Source organism: Opisthocomus hoazin, chromosome 9 (genome assembly GCF_030867145.1).
Source record: "Opisthocomus hoazin isolate bOpiHoa1 chromosome 9, bOpiHoa1.hap1, whole genome shotgun sequence".
Taxonomy (NCBI): domain Eukaryota; kingdom Metazoa; phylum Chordata; class Aves; order Opisthocomiformes; family Opisthocomidae; genus Opisthocomus; species Opisthocomus hoazin.
In genome coordinates, this window is record NC_134422.1 from 14,165,674 (window position 1) to 14,187,368 (window position 21,695).

General features: G+C 48.6%; 1 protein-coding gene across 1 annotated transcript in view; it reads right to left on the minus strand.

Annotated features, from left to right (window-relative positions):
- Positions 1-1,160: 1,160 nt before the first annotated feature.
- Positions 1,161-21,695, minus strand: part of GLI2 (GLI family zinc finger 2) — a 202,086-nt gene continuing 181,551 nt past the window's right edge. The window contains exons 10-14 of the mRNA XM_075430849.1: positions 19,439-19,588; positions 15,561-15,725; positions 10,827-11,108; positions 7,357-7,693; positions 1,161-6,304 (exon numbers count right to left, since the gene is read on the minus strand). Of these exons, the coding sequence (XP_075286964.1) occupies positions 3,948-6,304; positions 7,357-7,693; positions 10,827-11,108; positions 15,561-15,725; positions 19,439-19,588 (3,291 nt within the window). The 3' untranslated portion in view covers positions 1,161-3,947. The remainder of the gene's footprint in view (positions 6,305-7,356; positions 7,694-10,826; positions 11,109-15,560; positions 15,726-19,438; positions 19,589-21,695) is intronic.

The following is a 21,695-nucleotide window of genomic DNA, read 5'->3' on the forward strand; positions in this document are numbered from 1 at the left end:
GTAAACAATGAGAAGAGTGACAGATATCTTCCAGAGGAAAAACCACTGCATCCTATGTGTCTGGAAAAGGAAAAAGAAATTCTGTCTTGGGATATGCCAATCTCTCATCATGGACTATGATGGAACCCAGACAGCAGGGTGAAGATTTGTTCCAAACTTACCTGGTTCTACCAATCATCTCAGCAGGGATCTTGCACAGAGGAAAATGACTCTATCCCCTTCAGTTGCTTCTGTGTGAAACTGTTGGGTCACTTACAGCAAGTGCCATGGCTGATTAACTGGCTGTCTGCTTTGCTCAGTAGCTGACTTCATTCCAAACTCATCACTGTGCCCATAAGGATCACCTGTGTACAGCTTCCCCACCCTCCCTTAAAGCTCTAGTCCTGTCCACACCAATCCACCTCTATGACACCGAGTTGAGAATCAGTCTCTTGAGTAGCTGAGCTAATGCTTGGTGCTGTCAGATGAAATCTTTCTCATCAATGGGCTGGACCATCCTCTAACTGGATCACAACCAATGTATCTGTTGCTCACCATATCTTTGCTTCCCATCATGTACGTAGTGGACAGATTGATTTCTCCTTTCTTCACACTCAATATTCAACTAATCGCTGTCATGGCGCACCACAGCTCTGCGGATCTGTCCTATTTCTGTCTCCTTTTGGACACTAACAAAGACGGTCAACAAGACATTTTGCCATGAATCTTCTTTCCCAATTTTCTCCAGCCCTTGTTTTGAGCCCTTCTCCTGTACTGTCCCTGTTACACCCTCATCCTCCTTCAAATCACCTCTGCCAAGAGGCCAATGAAAGCCACCTGGGCAGTATGGCTGTGCTTGCAGCAGCACCCTGGCCTCACTGTCTCTCTCTGTCACCTCCATCCCATTGTTGACTGGAAGATCTTCAAGGCAAGACCACTGCATATCCAGCAGTGACTCACACACCAGGCCCATGCAGGTCTTCACCAGCTGTTCCTAAGCACCACCAGAGTCCAATCAAATGTGTTGATGTGGCAATGACAGACTGAGACCAACCATCCTACCAATAAATAGTAACAACAACAGGCACAAGAAATTATGAAAAAAATTACTTTTTAATGTACAAAAGGTTTATATACAGGTTCAGCATGTTACCTTCGTTCTTATGATGTAGAAAACAGCTAAAAATGTTCTTAAGATATAAATTTGACAGAACAATTCACCTACAGTACTTTTAGTAATGACGTCTTCTATACATAATATACACAGTGCTGGAATGGTTATTATAATACTTTTTTCAGTAAATGAAGGAAGACCACCACTGGAAAGTCTGAGAAATCTCAAGTCATTGGAGATTTGGTTTGGCTTTTATATTTGATCTGTTGCTAACGAGATATCTGTGAAGAGGGACTCAGAAACCATTGTTGCCCTGCGCAGCTGTTGAAAAAATCAGATTAGCAGTTGAAGGGCACGAAAGCCTGATCCATCTCAGCACAAGGGATGCCCAGTTGTACTCCAAGTGTCCAGGACAACATACAATGTCCTAAAATATGTACTGCCCTCTTTTCATAAATGCAAAGGCAAGGGCAAGGTCAGTAACTGCAGGAGAATATATACAGAGGACTATAAAACAATCCCTTTAAACACAAGTATCACGGGAGACACAAATGAACAGCCAGGCACCTTGCTTTGCTTTCCTGTCCTCGTGCACCCTGGACATCAGTAGGAGTCACGGGGGCCTCGAGGCGTGAAGAGCACCCTGTGCGCACCTGCTGTGTTTGGGACGAGGACGGGCGAGATCGCAGGAGGCTGAGCAGCACCTCCTGCACCAGCCGCACCCAGGGCTGCCGGGCAGCAGGTCTGTCCCAACCCACTGCTGCCGAGCACGGCTGCCGGCGTGTCTGATACCGCAAACTTTGCCTGAAGGTAGCGCGTGGAGTTTTCATGCCAGCCCCTGCTCATGCAGGGAACAGCGAGCCTGACACCTGTTTGTGCAAAAGCAAAGCAGGGACACCAGAAAGCACCCTTACTAAGATGTCCCTGTCCCATGCAGGGGACGGAGTTGGGTGCAAGTGAGAACGTCACATTAATATGAGTTGGAGAGGGGAGACGGGAAGCAGTGAGTGAAGCTCTGCAGATGCATGACGGGTCAAACTGTGAGAACCTAGGGGGGATGCCACACTTGTCTGCTGCCCTTCAACATACTGGGTACAGAGTATCTGGTGCTGTAAGAGCAGGATGAACAGAGTTGTCCTTACCCAACGCAGTCAGAAGTTAAGCAAGGCCTCCGGCTCCAGCACATGCACCCCTCCGCTTCTACCCTTTTGTCTGACGACAGTAAAAATAAATAATGCAACTAAAACTGACTTCAGTGCCAGGTGGAACTGGCCTGGAAACAGCTGATCATCATTACAAGCAGTTCCATTTTGGTGAAGGATTCGGCTTTGGGAGGGCCTGCTCCTCCCATCTCTTTCCCAAGGACGTTTCCAAGAGATTCTCACTGACCCAGCTACTCTTTTGACTCAAATACCTGTTTTGAGACTGTCCAGATGTTTGCCTATGCTGTGGACTGCAGGTGCACTGCTGAACCCAACCAGGCTGGGTACAGAGAGTAGCTATATACCACAGCACAAAGCACTGGCCAAGCTAACGCTCCGGGTTGTCCACGGTATATTTTGTGCATCCAACAGCTCTTTTCTTGATGACCTAAGCTGTGGACACGTTAATGCAGCACTGGGTACATGCCAACAAGCCTCCTTGCAGGACAGGGTGTATTAGCTCATGCTCGGCCCCACATCCGTGCAGCCACGTGCCCGCTGTGTGCACGGAGCCCAGGCAGAGCCCTGCCTGCAGTATGTTACACAGATGAAGCCTGGCTGGATAAACAAGCTCCCACAATGATGTCACAGTGCAGACCGGGCTGAAACAATCATAAAACGCTCTCCACCGCCATCACTTTTGTACGTGAGCACCTTATCATGGAAAACCCAACAGAAAGCAAAGCCGTCGCAAAGCCACGCAGGGATATGGTAATGTGCGCTTCAGAAAGCTGACATGAAAGACGTATGCGGGGCCCCTGCAGAAAACCACTGCGCTCAGAGGGTGCAAAATGTGTCAGTCTGCACACCAGAGCCTTCCTGCCACGGGGGATTATTTCGCAGTGATTGCTGTTCCCAGGCCTCTGCTCCACTCTGCACGTGATATAAACCACGTTGTAAACACATCTGATCAAAGAGTGCACTCACCTTTTATGTGTCTCATCAGTGTGTCTTTCCAACGTTTTCTCAGAAACACCACTATGTTTTTATAAATGTACATTTTATATACGCTTCTGGCAATACACTATATTTGATTTTTAAAGGAAGAGAGGCCTTGGCTACTTAACATGAAAGCATAGTAAGGCACTTTGCTGAGAAGCTGTTTGGAATCAACGCTCTTTGCAAGGTACAAAGGTATTTACGGTATAAAACAATACTGCTGGCAGAGGGCTTGTCTGGAGACATAGCTAAACCCTACTCTCATCAGAGCAGAATACATAGTATGGCTTATATTCTGATCAAAACCGCATCCTCCTGTTTCTTTCTGGGGTGGGTTGAAAATGAAATTTTTTGCACATGTAGTTAACTGAAAATGGTGGGGTGCTATTTACAGTGCTGCCAGGGAGGGAGGGTTTCATCTCTAACCATGTTCATGCAGTCTCCTAGCTTGGTGGTGATATCGTTCAGTGCTCTGGGAAACCAAGCCAAAAAATAACACTAGAGGTGCACCCTTGCGGTGCTGAACTGCCCAGATATAGTTTACATAATTCTGTACAGAGACTTATTAAAATTTTCATTTTGAATCCCTTTAACGTATTTAATACTTATAAAAAAAATCTACTCTATTGAAACAGATTATTTTTGAAAAGCACATTCATAAGACTGCTTCACGCACAGCTCCTTGGATAGCGCTAAGGCCTTGTGCTTTACTGTTATGACATCATGTTTAGAAATTTACTCTCTTCCACCAGCGTGGTTAGCATGGAGCTCATATCGCCTATTGCCATATTGCTTATTCCCGCGGGTATGGTGGGCAGTGTCAGAGAGTTTCGTGGAGTCGTCAGGCGAGAGGAGTTCTGGGAGAGGTTCTGCAGGATGCTGGGGCTCAGGGTTCCCGACATCAGGCTCGAATGGTCCCCATCGTCCATGATGGCATCAAAATCTATCTGGGGCGGCTCAAGACCTTGTGAGTCCACCGTGCTGGACACCTGGTTCGTGCCCGGGGAAGGCAGAGCAGCCGGCTTGCTGTTCAGCGCACACTGCTGCTGTCTGACCCGGCAGTCCGCATGATTATCAAAGCTGCTGTTCTGCTCGTACATGTGGATTTGACCATAATAATACATCAAATTGTTATCCCTCGTGCCGTCCGCACACTGCTGGGCCGGCGCCGGCAACATGTCGCTGGTTCTTTTATGCATGGCCTCTGCTGCCTCCTGTCCCGGGCTGAGGGTGTTTGTAGGGTGGGGAGTTCTCATGTAGCCCAGCTGCTGCACGGTGCGCAGGCCTCGGGATCTGCTGGCTGGGCTCGGCTCGGGTGGCGGACGAGGCTGGACCATGCTGGGTGGATAAATCTGTGCAGCTGAGCCCATCGTGCTCTGCTGAGGCTCAAAGCTGGTCTGGTTGGAGGCCACGACGGGCTGATGGAAGGCCTCCTGAGCCATGGGGAAGTTCAGGTGGGTCGGCTGAGATGAGTAGTTCTGCTGACTCGGTTCGTGCATGACCTGGCCCAGCATCGTGCGCTCACTGTTGCTGCTCACCATTAAAGAAGGGTCAGTCGCCATGTCCATTTGCTGAGGGTGAAGATGGTGTCCAGACTTTGCTGCCATGCTGCTACAAGAAGGAGAGATCTGATTTGGGTTGCCACTGATTGCACTGGGGGTCAGCATCTGATGAGGCTGGTTATACCCTGCGTGCAAGCCTAGGTCAGGGTTCATACTGGGACCCAGGCTCATCGGCTGCTGCCGCAGCTGCATACAGTTTAGCCTCTGCCCATCCATGCCCACATTTCTTTGCATAAAGCTCTGCTGTGTTACATTCATGCTGTTCTCAGGCATCTGCATCTGCTGCTGGTTGTAGTTCTGGTACTGACCAAAGTTCTGCTTCTGCTGGACCACTGCTAAGTTCCCTTGCGAAAACTGCGGTTTCGACTGATTGGACATGAGATCAACTGTACCCGAGCTGACTTCATTCCACTGGACGGGCATGTTATTTTTATTCATGTCTGAGGAAGTATCAAAGCTCATGGGACACTCTGCCATCACGGGTCCCAGGTGGCTCATGCTCGCCTCAGCCACTGCCGTCCTACGTTGTCCAGGCAAGGCAGGAGGCTGCAGCTTCCCGCTTCCCTGGAAGCTCTGCATCTCGTTGCTGTACCCCATGGAAGTACTCTCAGCCACCACCCCATTGCTCTGGGATTTGATGTACTGCACCACATCGTCTGGCAGCATAATGTCATCATCTCCAACGGGCACCTCTGCCTCCCCAGACATGGCTTCCATGGTGATGTTTTCACTGATGCTGAGTGGCCGGGGTGAGTAGGTATGTCGGGGGAGGCTCCCATCTGAGCGCCCATAGCTCTGGAGGCCGAAATTCCTCCTGTCCATGGGGTGTGGAGGATGGAAGGGGTTCATACTGTTGGTGCTGTTGAAGCGGGGAACTCGAGGGAGGGCCTGGGGGTCTCCAGCAGGTCTCCTCACCGGGTCACTCGCCCGCCTTGTGCAGTTGCCTGGCACCTCATGGGGAAATGCTGTAGCTGATGGGTAGCCATAGGTGTTACCATCACTGCAACGCCTGGGGCCTGGCGGGAGGCGGACGGAGGGCAGGGTGGGGTCTGGTCCATCCATAAGTGAGATCCTGTTCTTCAGGGTCATCCTCTCCATATTTGGCAGGGGTGTCGGAGGAGGGCCCCCTGTGGCAGCAGCATACTTGGCTTTCAGCCTGTAGTGCTGAGCTGGTGTGAGGTTCAACAGACCCGGCATCCCGCTGCACTGGCTCGCCTCGCTTGACCGGCGGGAGGCATCTGTTGAAATAGGGTCGTAGGAGTCGGCAGAGCTTGTGTTATTGGGACGGTGCCCGAGCTGCGAAGCCTCGCTGGAGCGGCGGCTGGAGAAGTACGGGGAAATCCCTGACGATCTGCGGCTGACAGTATAGGCAGAGCTGATGGTGCTTGTCGTACTATCACGGCGCTCATTGAGTTGGTTCAGCATCGTAACCTCATTGACAGACAGCTCCATTATTCTGGGATTAGGCAGTGTAGCGGAAGAACCACCACTATTTTCTAGAATAGAGCCTGAGAGAAAGACAGGGGAAGAAAAGGTTTAGTTAGCTGAGAAATTTCACTTGGTCGTGTTTTTGGTGCCAGAACACAGACACACAGAGCCACCTCCAAATATTTCAAGGGAACGATACTGAATTTCATTTGATGCCACTGAATGCAAAGCTTCATCTCCAGCTCTGTGTCCATGCACAAAGAGCAAAAAGGCTGGGAAGAGAGGACAAGCAGTCCCTGCTGCAGAGTCTTTGCAACCCCACTGATGCTTGGCTGCTGAGGAAGAGCCTTCACATGGGTTTCTCTCAGTAGCAAGAAAGTAGGACTGGTGTGGCCAGTGCCATGGAGACATCATGTAGCTACAACCACAGCTGCTCACTGAGACAGCTACACAGAAGTCAGAGATAGGAGGCTGAGAGTCCAAAAGCTGACCCTCAAAGGCTCTTCCCAGAGTAAACCAAGAAGCTCCAATATACTAAGACCTGAGGTTTAGTATAACCCAGGCCCTATGCCTTGGGACTTCTTGGCAAAGTTAGAAGAGCACTGAAGGGGTCATAAAGATGCCTTTATCAGGAAGCCCCAGCCAGCGGGAAACTAGCATATGAAGATGCAGGCAATAACGAGGAGCTCTCAAAGTGACAAAAGGCCTGTCAGAGCAAGATCAAGGATGACGGCCTTGTATGGATTGCTGCTGTGCTCCAGCAACATCCCTGGAGGCACATCAGCCCTTGAGGAATTGTTACTGCTGGAACAAAACCAAGCAGTCTTGCTGCTGCCACTAGGACAGTGGGGACAGCTGTGGCTGGGTCCTGGGCAAGCCCAGGAACAAGAAGGACACCAATACCTCTGCCTCCTTTCTAGCTCTGCAACATTAAGCTTCTGGGTTTCTGTTGCGTATCACCAGACAGCTGTGTTTACAGCCGAGCTCTCCATTTTACCTGACATCTCTATCCAGCAAGGGCTGACTCAGAGGCAGTAAGAAATGATCCTCCCCCAGGACAGACTCTTGGTTATGAAACCAGAGTCAAAATCTAGTGGGTTCCTACAGTGCATGGCCCAGGCCTGGGGCTTACCATTTCCTGAGATGGGAGGCAGCTTGGTGTTTCTGGCTTGTGGAGCTGGGCTCACCCATGAGCAGGAATCCTTAACTGTCTTGAGTTTCTCTTTCTTGAGCTGTTCAAGTCGTTGCATCGTCGTCATGTGTTTCCTTAGCTGCAGGCTGACTGTCGAATTACCAGATGAGACCGTTGAGTCCACAACAGGAGCGTTGTCATCCAACGCCGTCAGATCTCCCAGACTTCCTCCACTGTGCATGTTCATTTCTACTCCACTGTCATTGTTGTTGGTGCTGCCAAGGGGTGAAGGCTCACTGCTGCACGACGACTGGCCACCAGGACTGGACTGACACACCTTGGGGAAGGAAAAGAGGAGGAATTGGGCAGGGGAAACATGGATGGAAAGAAACCAGGAGCTCAACATTCCCAACAGGCTCCATGTATTTGGCCCTATCCCAGGTTCTCCACTCTCTTGTTACCTCTCAGCCGTACCAGAGGGCAGGGGCACCTTCCCTAGGGGGGGAGGGCAGGGCAGCACCCCACAGCTGGAAAAATTATAGTGGGTTCAACTTGAGGATGGAGAGAAACCAAACGCTGTTCCTCCAAAAGATTAAGGACAACTACTTCTTGAAGCAAAGCAGCATGTTACCTGGTTGTGCAAAGTATATTGCAGCAAGCACTGGCTTATCTAACACAGGATCAAGGCCAAAGTATTTCAGACACAACATATTTCTGTCTTTAAAATACCCTAACATATAATTAAGTTAGCTGAAAAACTTCCCAGCCAGATAAAAACCTGGTTTGCTGTTTGCAAACTCCCACTTGCAGATAAGGCAGATAAGCACCATAAATATTTATTTTATTTACATTAGGAATTGCTTTTCACATTGAGTAGTTTATTTGCAGCAGACACTAAATGGTCTGAACTTGCTCTGAGGTAGCTGTTGCTGCTACTAGACAGGATGCCAGGCTTCTCCCCTCGAGGGCCATGCTCCAGCAACTGTCAGAAAATGGTAGTGCTGAAAAGGCAACTTCTTTTGCCCCAGGCCAGTGTGGGAGTGCAGGGTGATGCAGTGTTTTACTTTGCTCTGTAGCAGCCCTCATGAGCACGGCTGACCACCTCTGATGGCCTCATTACCCTCCAGCTGGGATGGTAGAGATTGCAGTCCCAGGATTTAACAGCAAGTTGTGATGCTGGGAGAGAGGCAGCAAAGGGAACCCTCGGGCACAGTGTCCTCCCCCTTTCTGAACTCAAGCAATTATCCCCTGTCCCTCCCATCGCTCCACAAGCCTCCGCCTCCACCCCACAGGGCTTAGCTGGAGACAGGAGGTCTGCGGGAGACCATGCTTTGTACAGCTATTTTAATACAAAGGATTTCTCTGCTTACCTTAGTACCGACTGTCCTTAGGAAGGTAGAGTAAGGAAGGGTAAGTGGAAATAAAGAACAGGTTGTTAGGACAAAGACAGCATTAACAGAAAGTACCATGTTAGTAAAAGCAAGAAGCGGGGAGTGCAGAATATAACACGAATTGCCAACATCTCCTCCTCTCCCATACCCCGTCTTCCCTGCCTTCCCTCTTTGGGGGCCCAGATAAAAGCCCCTAGGAGAGACTCCCCACCCATCTCCATGGGTTTCAGATGAGACTCAAAGATGGATCAAAACAAAGGACCTGGGAGTGATTGGAACCAGTGAAGCATCTCACCCCTCCCACCGCCCTGACCTTAACCAGGAAACAGGAGTTGGATGTGGGCCTGCCAGGTCAGATGCTGCCCGTTAGACATGCACAAGTGAAGTACGCAGTGCTGAACGGGGAGAGCGGAGAGGAACATCTGACCCATGGCCCTGCTGCCAGCAAGACAGCCTGGCTGCAACCCTGGGAGCGCAGAGAGCTAGAAAAACAACTTCACACCTTTGGGAGAAACGGGGTGGGGAGCCATCATTATGTCCGCGTTTTCATAGAAAAAAAACCCCAAAACACATGAAGGAAGAGTATTGGAGGGAGGTCATTCTGTCCAGTGGTTCTCACACTCCGTTTTCGTAACCCAATACAGAGCCTCACCACAGTAAAACTGTTACTTTAGTCAATCAGAGACACTTTGGATGTGAAAATACTCAACTCCTTCCTAACTGAAACATATTGCTCATTAGTAATTTGTCCAACAACACAGCCCTTCACCTTTTTTAGAAGATCTTTGTAGCTCCAGGGCGTGTTGTTTCATAGGAATAACAATCTTGTAGCCTGGATTCAAATCAAGAAAATATGTATTTTGGATCTCAAAGTCCTTTCAGCTCTAGTGAGAGGCCTGTGGACTATGTGAACTCTCTCCTTTGCAGGTGAAGGTCTTTTCTGCTGTATCCAGGCCATACCCTGCCCCACTCTGAACTGGTGCAGCAGACCAGAATTTTGAGTATTAAGGTGAAGAGAAACATCAAAAGGCAAAAGTGACCCATGTGTTGCAATGTTCCACCTCTTCCACCAGTAGTGGTGTGCTGAGGAGCAGGTGGGCTTCCAGCATGGAGTGGAAGAGGCTTGAATGTTTTCGGACCCATCACCGTACACACCTCTTTAGCACCATCGACCTCACTATTGCCTACTGTGGAGCTGCTGTAATGGCCAGAAGGCTGAAAAATGCTCTTTACTTCAGTTGTTGGCCTCTCTTGGGGCTGTAAAACATGATCACGGTTGACTGCAAGCCTGTACTCTGTGGGCCACAGCATTGCTCCAGTGTTTATTCCTGGTTTCACCCCCCTGCCCCATCATCCTGCTACAATTTTCTGTGGTATCTGGGAGTTGTGTGTTGAACTCGTGTACTCCTGAGCAATCTGCTCTAACTGACCTTGCTTGAGCAGGGAAGATGGACTAGACAATCTCAAGAGGTCCCTGCCAACCTCAGCTATTCTATGCTTCTGTGTATGGTGGACAGGACCGAGGAACTGAACTTGCTTTAGGATACCCAACAAAAATAAACCAGCCACTTTCATCCCCACTGGCTTGATCAGACAGCCCACAATAGAGTTGTGCCAGCAAAACTGCTGTGCAGCAGCAGCCTGGAAAGAAAAACAGTGAAAGGTGTAGGGAGGAGGAGAAAGGGGACCGCTTAAGCCAGGACTTCTGCTTGAAGAAGCGTTCATCGATCTGTGCCCTATGGTCGTTGCTCAATTTAAATTAGTGAGGTAGGTAAAGCTCATTTGACCACAACACTCTGAATCTGACCCACTTTCACAGCACAGGCAGGCCAAACTCAACACTGGGCATCACGTGGGCCCCATGACTACGAGGATGGGAATCTGATGCTGGGTAAGAAGGTGCGAAATGTAGTGGACTGTGCCCTGACCTGCTTTTTCATCTCTGGACGTGAACTCTAGGGTGTTGGCAGGTGAAGTGTAACTGCCTGGAGAGGTAAATGGCATGCAAATGCTTCACGCCCCCATTGTGTTGGAGGAATTAGGGGCTGTGTCATTTCTACCAAAAACAACTGCTCTTACCACAGAATTCTCCGTTTTTATCGTTTTGACTTGTAAGCAATCCTCCATGCTCCTTGTGGTGCTGTTGGCCTCGGGGCTCTCCTCTGAAACCTTGCTGCTCTGCTTGGCACTTGCCTCGTTGTCCCCATTTTCCTTGAGTAGAGGTGGCCTCGGGTGGACATCGTTGCGCTGCTTCTTTGTGACGTGGGCATCAGGCCCGTGCACGGTCTTGACATGCTTCCTGAGGGAACTGGGGTCTGTGTACCGCTTTGTGCAGCCAGGGATTTTACAGACGTAGGGTTTCTGTCAATACAAGTAAATCTTGGGTTATACTTAGAGCAAGCCCAGATATTCCAGGTACAGTGTATGGGCCAAGAAAATACAATCAGCATAGCGGCTGGCAGCAGCAAAATGTGGAGCATCTGCGCCACAGGATTCTGTAAGGCTGAGATCTCTAAGATGTGATCTATGGGCTGCTGCTGATCCTCACAGACCTGGCCAGCCATTTGATGTTGGCTAAACTCCCTGTTTTCAGTTTCCGGATTAAAAGACAGCTAAGAATTCATGAAATACTTTCCTAATATTACTTTCCCATGTATGTATTTGCTCGGGTGGCCACAGGAATGTTTCCTGATTACGGATGGGAGGGAGGTGATGTATGGGATTGGCCGTAAACACATTCTCTCTGCTAAGGTGGGGTCTACATGGAGAAAAAGTCTGAGACCTTCTGGCTGATGGAATTCCAGAAAAACCAAGCCAGACTGGATTCACCCTACCCATATATCACACCAATCCAGCACCTGTCACCTTGAAATCTGTTATTGTGCAAAACAAACCACAGGCATGCAATGTTTTTTTCAGATGATAGCATTCTAGTCCCAAATTCATGAATCATTGATTGCCACAGGAAAACAAGGCTGAAGCCATGCTTCTGAAAACAGAAGTCAGCAAACAGATACTTTTCTTCTTTTAACTTTTTTTTTATTGAGTTTCCAATTCCAAAGTGTATTAGCGCTGCAGTGGTTTGAGCTGGTGCTGCTGTGCTGGAAGCTCTGAATTCATCACAAGTTCCGCTTTCAACCTCACAGCTACTCTCAGTACTTTTCTACCAATGCACTAGGAGAGATCCATGAAAAAAACCAGACAGGTGTTGTTCGAAGGCTACCCAAAATGACCATTCCTATTCTTTCTTTATCTGTTTTGTAATTTTGTCCAGAAGCTTAAGTGAAAAAATAAAAAGGGGTATATATTCTTTGCAGAAAGCCAGCATCATCACACGAAAAACACTGAAAGTCTGTTTTTTATTCAAAATCATGCTTCCTGACTGATCTTGGCACATCACTTGAACAAACCAAATCCTCAGAACACCCCACTCAGGTAAATATTTAATATATTTTAAATCGGGGTAAACCAAAGCACAAAAAGTAAAATAGTTTGTATATAAATCTCACGTAACCTTTTGGATGAGGCATTATAGGAACATCATTGCTGCTATTAAAACCTCTTCCAAAGAACAGAACTCCCACCACACATGCTAAAAAACCCTACTTAAAACAGTTCAAGGGCTTTTTATAAAGATCCTTTAGGCCGAATAGTTCTGATTTTTCAGACACCGGTAGTTAGGGTAACACCATCACTGTTACTTGGACAGTAGACACTCCACCTAATGGGGTATAACAATCCTCTTCATCAAGCCGTACCTCCTGCAACTGAACTGAGCACAACTGCTGTTTTGTTGGCATACCTTCATATATCCCCTGGGGTTATCCAGTTTCTGACATCTCATGCAGTGTATACCCTAGTGAAGTCAAAAATCTGGATATCTCAGATGCCTCCCTCCTTCTCCCATGCACATACAGCGTAGCACTCCTTAGGGTGGGAGAACTGGAGAACTCCTCAGGCACTCAGCAGAACTGAATTTCTGCAATTTACCCTTGTTTAGCTTAAATTGGAGAAAACGTCACTCTGAGCCTTTGGCTGGCCATGAACTCCTAGCATTCTTTTATGTATGCACTGGAGAGCGGTCACCAGGGTGAAAGCCCTTTTTCCCGGGAGTAACTTTGATAGTATCCATTGAAGGGAGTCAAATTGTCAGTGAGGGTTTAAAATTAAAAGCGCTGGTGACATTACAACAATCAGACAAAAGCCAGTATGGAAATATATCCCCAGCCTTGAACTTCGGCATGTTGGACCATACACCCACATCCTGTCACAGAATGATGGAGGCAAATACAGGAAACCTGGAACTTTCCCCTTAGAGGAGACATGGATGACTAACTCTGAAACTGTGGTGTATCCCAAGCAAACACTGCAAGCAGAGGAAAATCTTTAGTAGGTAGCTAGGAAACACAACAGAGTTACCAGTGGATAATGGGAAATACTCACAGCCACAAACTCCTCATTTGCATCCACGTGGGTTTTGTGAGCCAAGGTCTCAGTGCAGTTTGCTAACCCACTGCTCATGGCCCCAGCTAGTTGCAGGACCCTCACCCGGGCCTACTGCCCAGTGTAATGGGCTCTGCCATGAGGGATGTCATCTGTTGCAAAGGATCATGTTATATGTTCCTCAGAAAGAGAGTGTCAAAAATACAGCCCAGAGAGCCATTATATGCAGCCTACAGATCTCCCACAAGTCTTGGAGCATGCTGTGTTGCACTAAGGAGGGTTGAACAGCAGTTCAGATGTAAGCATGATCGCAAAACTTGAGATCGTGCACGGCCATGTAGTTCCTGTGGTAAGGCTCAGCTGGTCTGGAAAAAATCCTTCACTAGTGGCTGTGCTGCTTCTGCACCTGAGAAGGCTTTGGTATCCTCCAGAGACAGCAACAGCAGAGGATAAAATTCCTATGTCTTATCTGAGTCTTTAATTTGTGTGGTTGGATGCAGCATGTGCCAAGTGTCAGCATATTAGTTCAGAGTCCACCATATACAAGAAGCTGAATGCTTCTGCCCTACCGCCTCACCTTCTTGCACAATGGGAACCCAAAGGAGAAGACCTTCAAGTGTGTACTAGCTCTGCTCAGACGAAGTGAGGAGTCATCCCAGATCCAGTGCAGCTCCTGATCTGGATCACTTGGGAAACTGAACCCATCAAAGAAACGACATTTAATAATACAGCCAAAGCCAAAATTCCACTTGTAGGAACATGGGACACCAGCTGGCCCAACACAAGGGAAACTCTGGCCTGCCTAGGATGGATCCTGGAAAAGCTCTAGGGAATCTGAGCTCAAGTGATCTACGGACAAAAAGTAGCTCACATTCTGCTTCACTGTGTGCATACTGGGCACAATGATTCTGTATCCAGCACTGAAAGTTATACCAGCTGTCTTGATCCATCCATATGAGAATCCTTAGGGATGGAAGAGAGATGCAAAATTGATACAAGGACGGGAAAGAATGTTGTAGTAATGGGAATCTTCAATTGCTTGATTGACTTATTTAGTTTATGAGAAAGAAGATGGGAAGTGACTTAACACTGAAGTGTTATGAAGTGGAAAAAACAACAATGAAAAGGACGTTGGATTCGGCGCTGGAGAAAGGCAGAGAAAACATCCAGGGCTGGACAACAAGCAGTTTCTAATACCTGAAATGTGAGATTAAATCGTGACTGCCTATCTTTCAGGGGAAGAAGCTTCAACAGTAAGCCAATGAAGTTGTCGTCAAACACCTGTTACTGGGAATGCAGATTACTGAGCAGATGGGAGGTTGCACATCTTGTTGGTCCCTCCTGGCCTCAAGTGTAGCCTTAAACCAATCCCAAACTACCCAGCACTAGTGTGGATATGGCTTAATTCTAACCTGTGCCCTCCTGGGGAAGTGGCTCACTCGTGAAGGACAATCCTGATATTTTCATTCCTACCCAAACCAGTTCAACTAACACTGGGATCCATAGCCGCATCACACAGCACAGAAGGGCATCCTAGACTTTGAGTCCTTATTCTGACTGCAACAGAATCTCTGAAACCTACAGAGCTTTGGTTATCAGTGACTGATACTAGGCCAGAGACAGCAATACTCCCAATAAGCCCTTTGCAGACACGGCATCACTTTAAACAGTTGTCATCTGTGGCAATTGTGTTCTGTTCTCCAATAGTCTATATTTAACTGTTGCAAATTAGGCTACAGACTGAATTCTTCATGGCTGCAAACACCATTAGAACTTTGGAGTGTTGTTTTTTCTCCCCCTGTCAGCTAATTAGCGGTAATATAAATTTCAATCGTCGTCCGTGGTTGATTGCAACAGACCATCACATGCGTTACAATAAAGGCAATTTCCTCTGCTCCCCAACTACTAATAGTGGGTCTTAATTAGCTGGGGTTAACAAAGCGTTGCATTGTGCTCTATCATCGTACATCAAACGATGGAGGGAGTATTATTTCCAGAGCATCAGGATCCAGGGTAGCTGTTATACTACTGCAAGCCTGTTCCACAGTAATATTAAACACCACGTGCACAACTGTACAATCCGATTTGCACTATTAAAATTATAAATTTGGAAAATGCTTGCTTTAATTTCCAAAGCCGATTAAAAAGTTTGGATACTTTAACATCTGTTTATGATTTCAAACATGGCTTTCATAAATATAAAGCTAACGTGGTCTGGCTCTCCAGCAAAATAAATCCCATTAAAAAATAAGAAAAACCTCTCATTACAGTAGGTTTCTTTTTACATGAGTCCAGCATGTAAAGTGTATGTTTATTGTCAGCAAAATTGAAAAAAAGCCCTCCGTTGAGCTGTGGTGAGCACAGGCTTACCTCATTGGAATGCGTCCTGTTCTGGTGCTTGGCTCTGTCCGAGGCATTGGAAAAGGCTTTATTGCAGCCTTCGTGTTCACAGACGTAGGGTTTTTCTCCAGTGTGGGACCTCAGGTGTGTCTTTAAGTTCTCCAGGCGGGAATAGGCTTTGGAGCAACCCTCAAACTAAAATAAAAAAACACAAGAGGAGTGATTAATTAACCAGAAAAATTTCATTTTCCCCCTGCCTAAACCCTTCTCATCTGTTTCTCATTCTTTCTTTTTTTCTTCCCTTTTAAAGGGCTTGTGTTTTAGGGAACAGCATCCACTTTGTTAGGAGAATTCGCTTCCCTAGGCAGGCTAAGAGTTTCAGCAGTGAGTCATATTTAAGGTGCTGCTCCTTGTTGGGTACCCACCTGACATTTCAACAAGAGACTTATTTTCCATCTGGGTTGAACACCTCTCCCCCCAGGGCTCTCTTATCCCCTCCTGCCATCCCTCTGCAGCTAACACACTCAGAAATGGAGGCCCTCCCCTCCCAGAGAACTGATGGCTTCTTGACAGTTTGACCAACCTTGCAACTTCACCAGCACCACCACTGGAAAGACCAGACCGTTCTCTAACACACAAGTAGAAGTCTAGCAAGCTTTGAAGTTTCCCAAATTACAGCTTGGGTTTACTCTCGGAGGATGCTGTGGTCAGGCTGTCTGACATTACCAGTTTAAAAAACAAGCTCTCAATCTTGAAGACAGATGGATTTTTGGATGACAAAACAGGCCAGGAACCTTCGTCCTGGAAAGAAACCAGCTGCCCACACAATGAGAAGTAGCAGCTTGGGAGACATGGCGAGGCTTCGGGTGGTGTGAGTCCTGCCACCCTCCACTCTGGCTGGGCTGGAGGCTTCTCCCTGCACCTGCCCTGTCTGCAGCCTAGGAGGGTTTCACCTCAAACCAAGGAGGCTGTCTTAAATGCTCTTTGCAAAACAAGTGGGACCTTACAAACATTGGAAGGAGTTTTAAGAAATGCAAGGCTCCCTTCCAAATTCCAGTTAACGCTGCACCCGCTGTGCAGCTGGGAGCATTGCACAGCCCATGCGCTACTTCCTATTCAAGCACCTTAAAACACAAGTCAAATTTCAACAAGCAGCCCCTCCTGTTGTAATGTGTGCAAGCTGCAAGGTGTTGTGTTTTGGTCAAATTACTTAAATCTGTCTACATGTTCAGTCCAGATGTGACAGAACTTCACATTGCTATGTTTGAGCCTCAGCCAGTGAAGAAACTGGTGTCATAGCAGGACGGGTCATGCCACAGTTTAATGTCTGATTTCCCTGTGGGCAGCTGAGTGGTCCTAAGTGTCCAGAGGTCTGGCTTTTTTGGGCAGAAACCAAAGGCAGCTGCATGAAATAACATCGGTACCTGTCTCCTTGTGCTCCAAAAGCGCAGGACTCACCTGCACTGCTAAGGAGCGAGCCAAACATGCAGCCCATGAAACCCATGAAACACATAGGCACAGGCTGGTCTCATGTAACTTTGTTCTGGAAAAGAAGTAGAGCTACTCAAGCTTCCCTTTAAGGTCTAACATAGGGATGGTGGACATACGGCAAACTTGCTCTTCTCTCTTGAGATTTCCAGACCTCTTCAAGGAGAGTAGGAGCATCCTGCAAGAGCTGATGCTTTCCACAGCTTTCTTGGGCTGGGATGGATCCATTTACCTTTCCTCAGACAACTTTCATTAGCCAATTTGGCCCACAGAACATGCCATGACTTCGACGTAGCACAGTATATCCCTTTCTTCTCTTGCCCTGTCCAAATAGTCCTTTACAACTTGAGTTGCTTACGGTTATTGAAATACACCATTCCACTTGCTGGAAAACAAAGGAAACTCAGTACGAGGCAACTCATGTGTCCATTCTGGTTTTGCTGGATAATGACACAAAAATGCAGTTATTGAGAGCAAAAGTACTGAGGCCACATTTTCAAATGAGAGCTTCTAAGGAAAGCAGCCTGTGCATGTTCAAAGCAGTTGTTCCCACTCTTACGTGTGGATTTGATTATGTCAGTGGGAGTTCTGGCTGTCATCTGTTGAAATAATCCTTGACCGAATCCTAGGCTGCAATTGGGCTCATCTGTAGCTTTATGTACACCACAAACTTCTTGTCTGAAACAAATGGCACTTCAAAAAATCACTGCCAGACTTGGACAAGGAATGCTCTGCCACAGAAGGGCACCATCTGCAGAGTTGCCGTGTATCCCAAGCTATCGGAAACCAGTGGTACTCCAGTTCAGGAGAGTTGTTGCGACATATCACACATGGAGGGACTGCAGTTCTCCAGAAGGCAGAGGAGGACTCGAGAATCAAACACGCACAGCCTTGCCGTTACTCCCATGCGACACAAGTGAGGCTGGAAAGAGGCGGGATTGTGCAGTGGTGCTTTTTCCTGCTCTGTTACAGCACTGACAAAGATGCAGTCCCTGCTGCTTTTTGATTTCTGAGTGCCTCTACCTGCAAGGGTAGGACTGGACTTTCCCTCACTGCTCACTTCGTAGCACACCAACAATCAATATTCCTTGATACTTTTAAGGAAGATTGGTAAAGCACTAGAACTGGGTAAAGTGCTTTAGAAGATTAAAACAAAGGACATGGCCCTGGGCCCTGGGGAACTTATGGTCTAAATTAAATGAACACAGGGCTGGAAGATTGATAAAGGAGTCATGCAGCAAGCAAATCATACATATCCTAATATTTGTAAGCAGGAGCTGATGCAGAGCCAGGGAGGGAGCAGGGCTGGAAGTGACTAATGGAGCAGAAGAGGAGGAAGATATGGGAGGAGAGCTCAGACATCTGCCGAGCAGAAAAAGAGACTCATCCCCAAGGATCTGGGGAGATGAACAGCGTGATGCTGACAGCAGAGGAGGTATGAAAAACTGGCAGGAGGAGAAGACCGGGAGCAGAGCATATCAAAAGACATGGATGGGCTTTCAGGAGTAAAAAGGGCTGATGCATATATGGAAAGAGATGGCGAACAGCTCTCCTCTCCTATCATCTAGCCACAGCCACTGAACTCCACAGGCTCACTTCTCTCTCGTGCCCCCCATCAGGCACCCTTGGCTGCCCACATCAGCCAGCAGTGCTGTGGGAGAGTCCATGCGTGAGCGCAGACATGGGCTTTAATATCTCGAGGTTGAGAGGGAGGTGAGCCCAGCCCTCCCATGTGCTAGATGAGCCTGTACCCACAGGGCTGAGACACGAATTAACATTCCATGCTCTTCCTCAGACAGTGTTTAACTAAGTACAGTGCTGCTTGCATGCAGAAGGTCTGGGGACTAAGCTCCTCTTGGGGTTTAAGCATCCAGTGGTTGACCTTACCTTTGGATCAAGAGAGCAGAGGCAGGAGGTGTTTGCCTGGCATTCCAGGCTGGAAGGAGGCTTTTGTGCACACTCAGGTACGTGGATGAGGGAAACTTGCAGCCCCAGCAGCAGTACTGGGTGATGTTGAGTTAGACATGACCAGGGTCAGGTGGTTCCCTGCAGTGTGGGGTTACTGGATTTCCTTCTTGGATGTAAGTAACTAAATTGACTGGTTTCCCACTTGAAGTGACTTATCCTGAGTCACTCTGTTTCTCTGTGGTAGAGCTGAACCCATTTTGCCCAAGGAAACGCAAGTTTGCCCACTAACACCTCGACCATCCTCCTTGGTTCCTTCCCATTCCCCAGGGTGTAAGCTGCAAGTGGCTCTAACCCGGACACAGCAAGCTGCACTGGCCCTGAGCTGGGTGCCGGCAGGTACCGTGGGAGAGCCCTGCATGAAGCCATGTCTGTGTCTGCACACACACTTGTGGGACCACCAAAGGCCAGTGTCCCACTTGCCAAGCTGAGATGCACCATCCCTGCCAGCTCACCGTGCACTTGTGTGGCTTCTCTCCAGTGTGCCTTCGCATGTGCACCACCAGCATGTACTGAGCCTTGAAGGGCTTCTGCTCCCTTGTGCAGTCCTGCCAGCGGCACACAAACTCCTTCTTCTCCCCGTGGATGTGGTCGTTGTTGATGTGCTGGTAGGAGAGAAGGGAAAAGCAGGTCACTCCTGGAAAAGCCAGGTGCTCTGCAGGCCAGCACTTCCCTCCCCAGTGCTTGCGGTCAGGCATTGCACCTGGGTCCCAGGTGCACAGATGACACCAGGGACACGGGAGCCAGCTCTGCAGTCTGGTGTGTCCTGCAGGAGAAGACACTCAGCACACCAGGCGCTGGGTCCAAAGCAGCTATAAACAGAAGGTTGGCAAAAGCAATGGGGACCCTTGGCACCAGCGAGAGAGGAGCCCTCCCTGGTGCCACTGTTGGGGAGGATGACAGAGTCGTTTTTGTCTCTGCTGAACCCTCCTGTGCTGCATTTACGCATCTGGGACCCTTTCCTGGGGGGCTGCTGGAGCAGGAGGAGACAAGCCTCAGTTGGGCTCGATCTTAAAGGTCTTTTCCAATCTAAATGGTTCTACAAGTCTATGATTCTTCTGTGCCAGACCCTACGCCGGCCCTAAGACATCCACCTGCTGTCCAGCGCTGGCGGCTGGCAGGAAATGACAGCATCTGTGAGCTATGCGCCAAGGAAAACGCGGCAGCCTCAATTACTGCTAATTACTCGGGTCTGTGAAATCCTGTGCTGGGGTGTTGAAAAGCCAGACTCAGAACAGTGCCTTCATCCACCCTGGGAGGAAGACGAGGGTGGCTTTTTCCCAGCCCAGGGCAGATGAAGCCCTGCCGAAAATAAACAGAGCCGGAGACCAGCCCGTCGGCAGCACTGTTCCCGTGGCGGCCTTGTCTCTCTGAATGGGGTCTCGCTGCCAAAAATAATGCCTGTCCTCGCTCCTGTGTTTTCAGCAGACAGTCACTGACAGGAAATCCTAAAATAAACCACTTTGGGTTTGGGTTTTATTTTTTCGACGTTGAGATTTTTTTCCAGCCCCTGCCTTTGTCCCCCTGGCCAAGGCCAGGCACACATGTTGTGGCTCGGGTTGAGACTTTCTTGGGGTGGTGAGGCAGCATGAGGACACAAAAACGCAGTAACACAGAATCACCGACCTTCACAGTCCCAGTGAAATCTAGCCCCAGAGTTTTGTGTGCTGTGGCCCAGTCCTGGGGACAGGGACCTGCTGCTTGGGGCACCAGGTCTACTGAGGTGCAAGAGGAGGCACATGGTGCTCAGCTGGTCCCATGGGCACCACAGACGAACACCAACAGCCAAAGCCGCGTGCTGAGAGGGTTGGAAGAGGCTGGGTGTAGGAGAGGTTTTGGATGGGTTTGGAGTTCATCTGCCTATGGTTCTGGTTTTAAAACATGGCACTGGTGTGAGATTCTAGCCTCAGATGGTGGAAATCTGGTGAATCGCCCAGGATACCCATGGACACACTAAACCACACCCAGACCAGACTCGGAAGACATGTCTCCTGGCTCTGTTTGCGTGGGAATCTGACTTGCAACCAAGACTATGCACAGCAGTGCTAGGAGTGGGGGAGTGCACAGGCTTGCCTGTTCAGTCCTGCTTGGGCCAGAGGAAGACACATTTATGGGAGGGGGACTGTAGCCCCCCTTCAGGCTTATTAGCTCACTGTCTGGGCAACATCTACTTCCCATCATACGATGGAGGAGCAGTTGCACAACTCACCACACTCAGCCATGGCTCCACAGCTCCCATCAAAGCCCCATCTGGCTGGAGGATTTTCTTCGGCTTCTCCCAAATTGTGAGTGTGACATTCCAGACTGGGAGCAACAGTGGTACTTGCAAAAATATGTCCTCCCTCCTGCTGTTCCCTGTTGACACGTGCTTCTCCCATGACCACATTGCCCACTGTGTATGGACAGCAGACCCTACACGCCCAGGTACTTTCCTCTGCACAGAAACCAGAGTTTTTCCATGCAAGATGGGATGCCATCTTCTCAGAAGTTGGCCCACGACATCTGCATTTCATTTGCATGTGTATTCTGGGCATCCCAAATCCACAACCCCATGTTACTAGTAATCATAGTACAGAAACCTCTGTTTTTATAACCTTCTGAATTTAGGAAAATCTTTGGACATTCCGTCAAATATTTTTCTTTGGGTTTTCTCTGGAAATAAATTGTGCTGAGCTGCCTGGATGTGCCCTGCACTTTGCTCTGGGCAGAGTT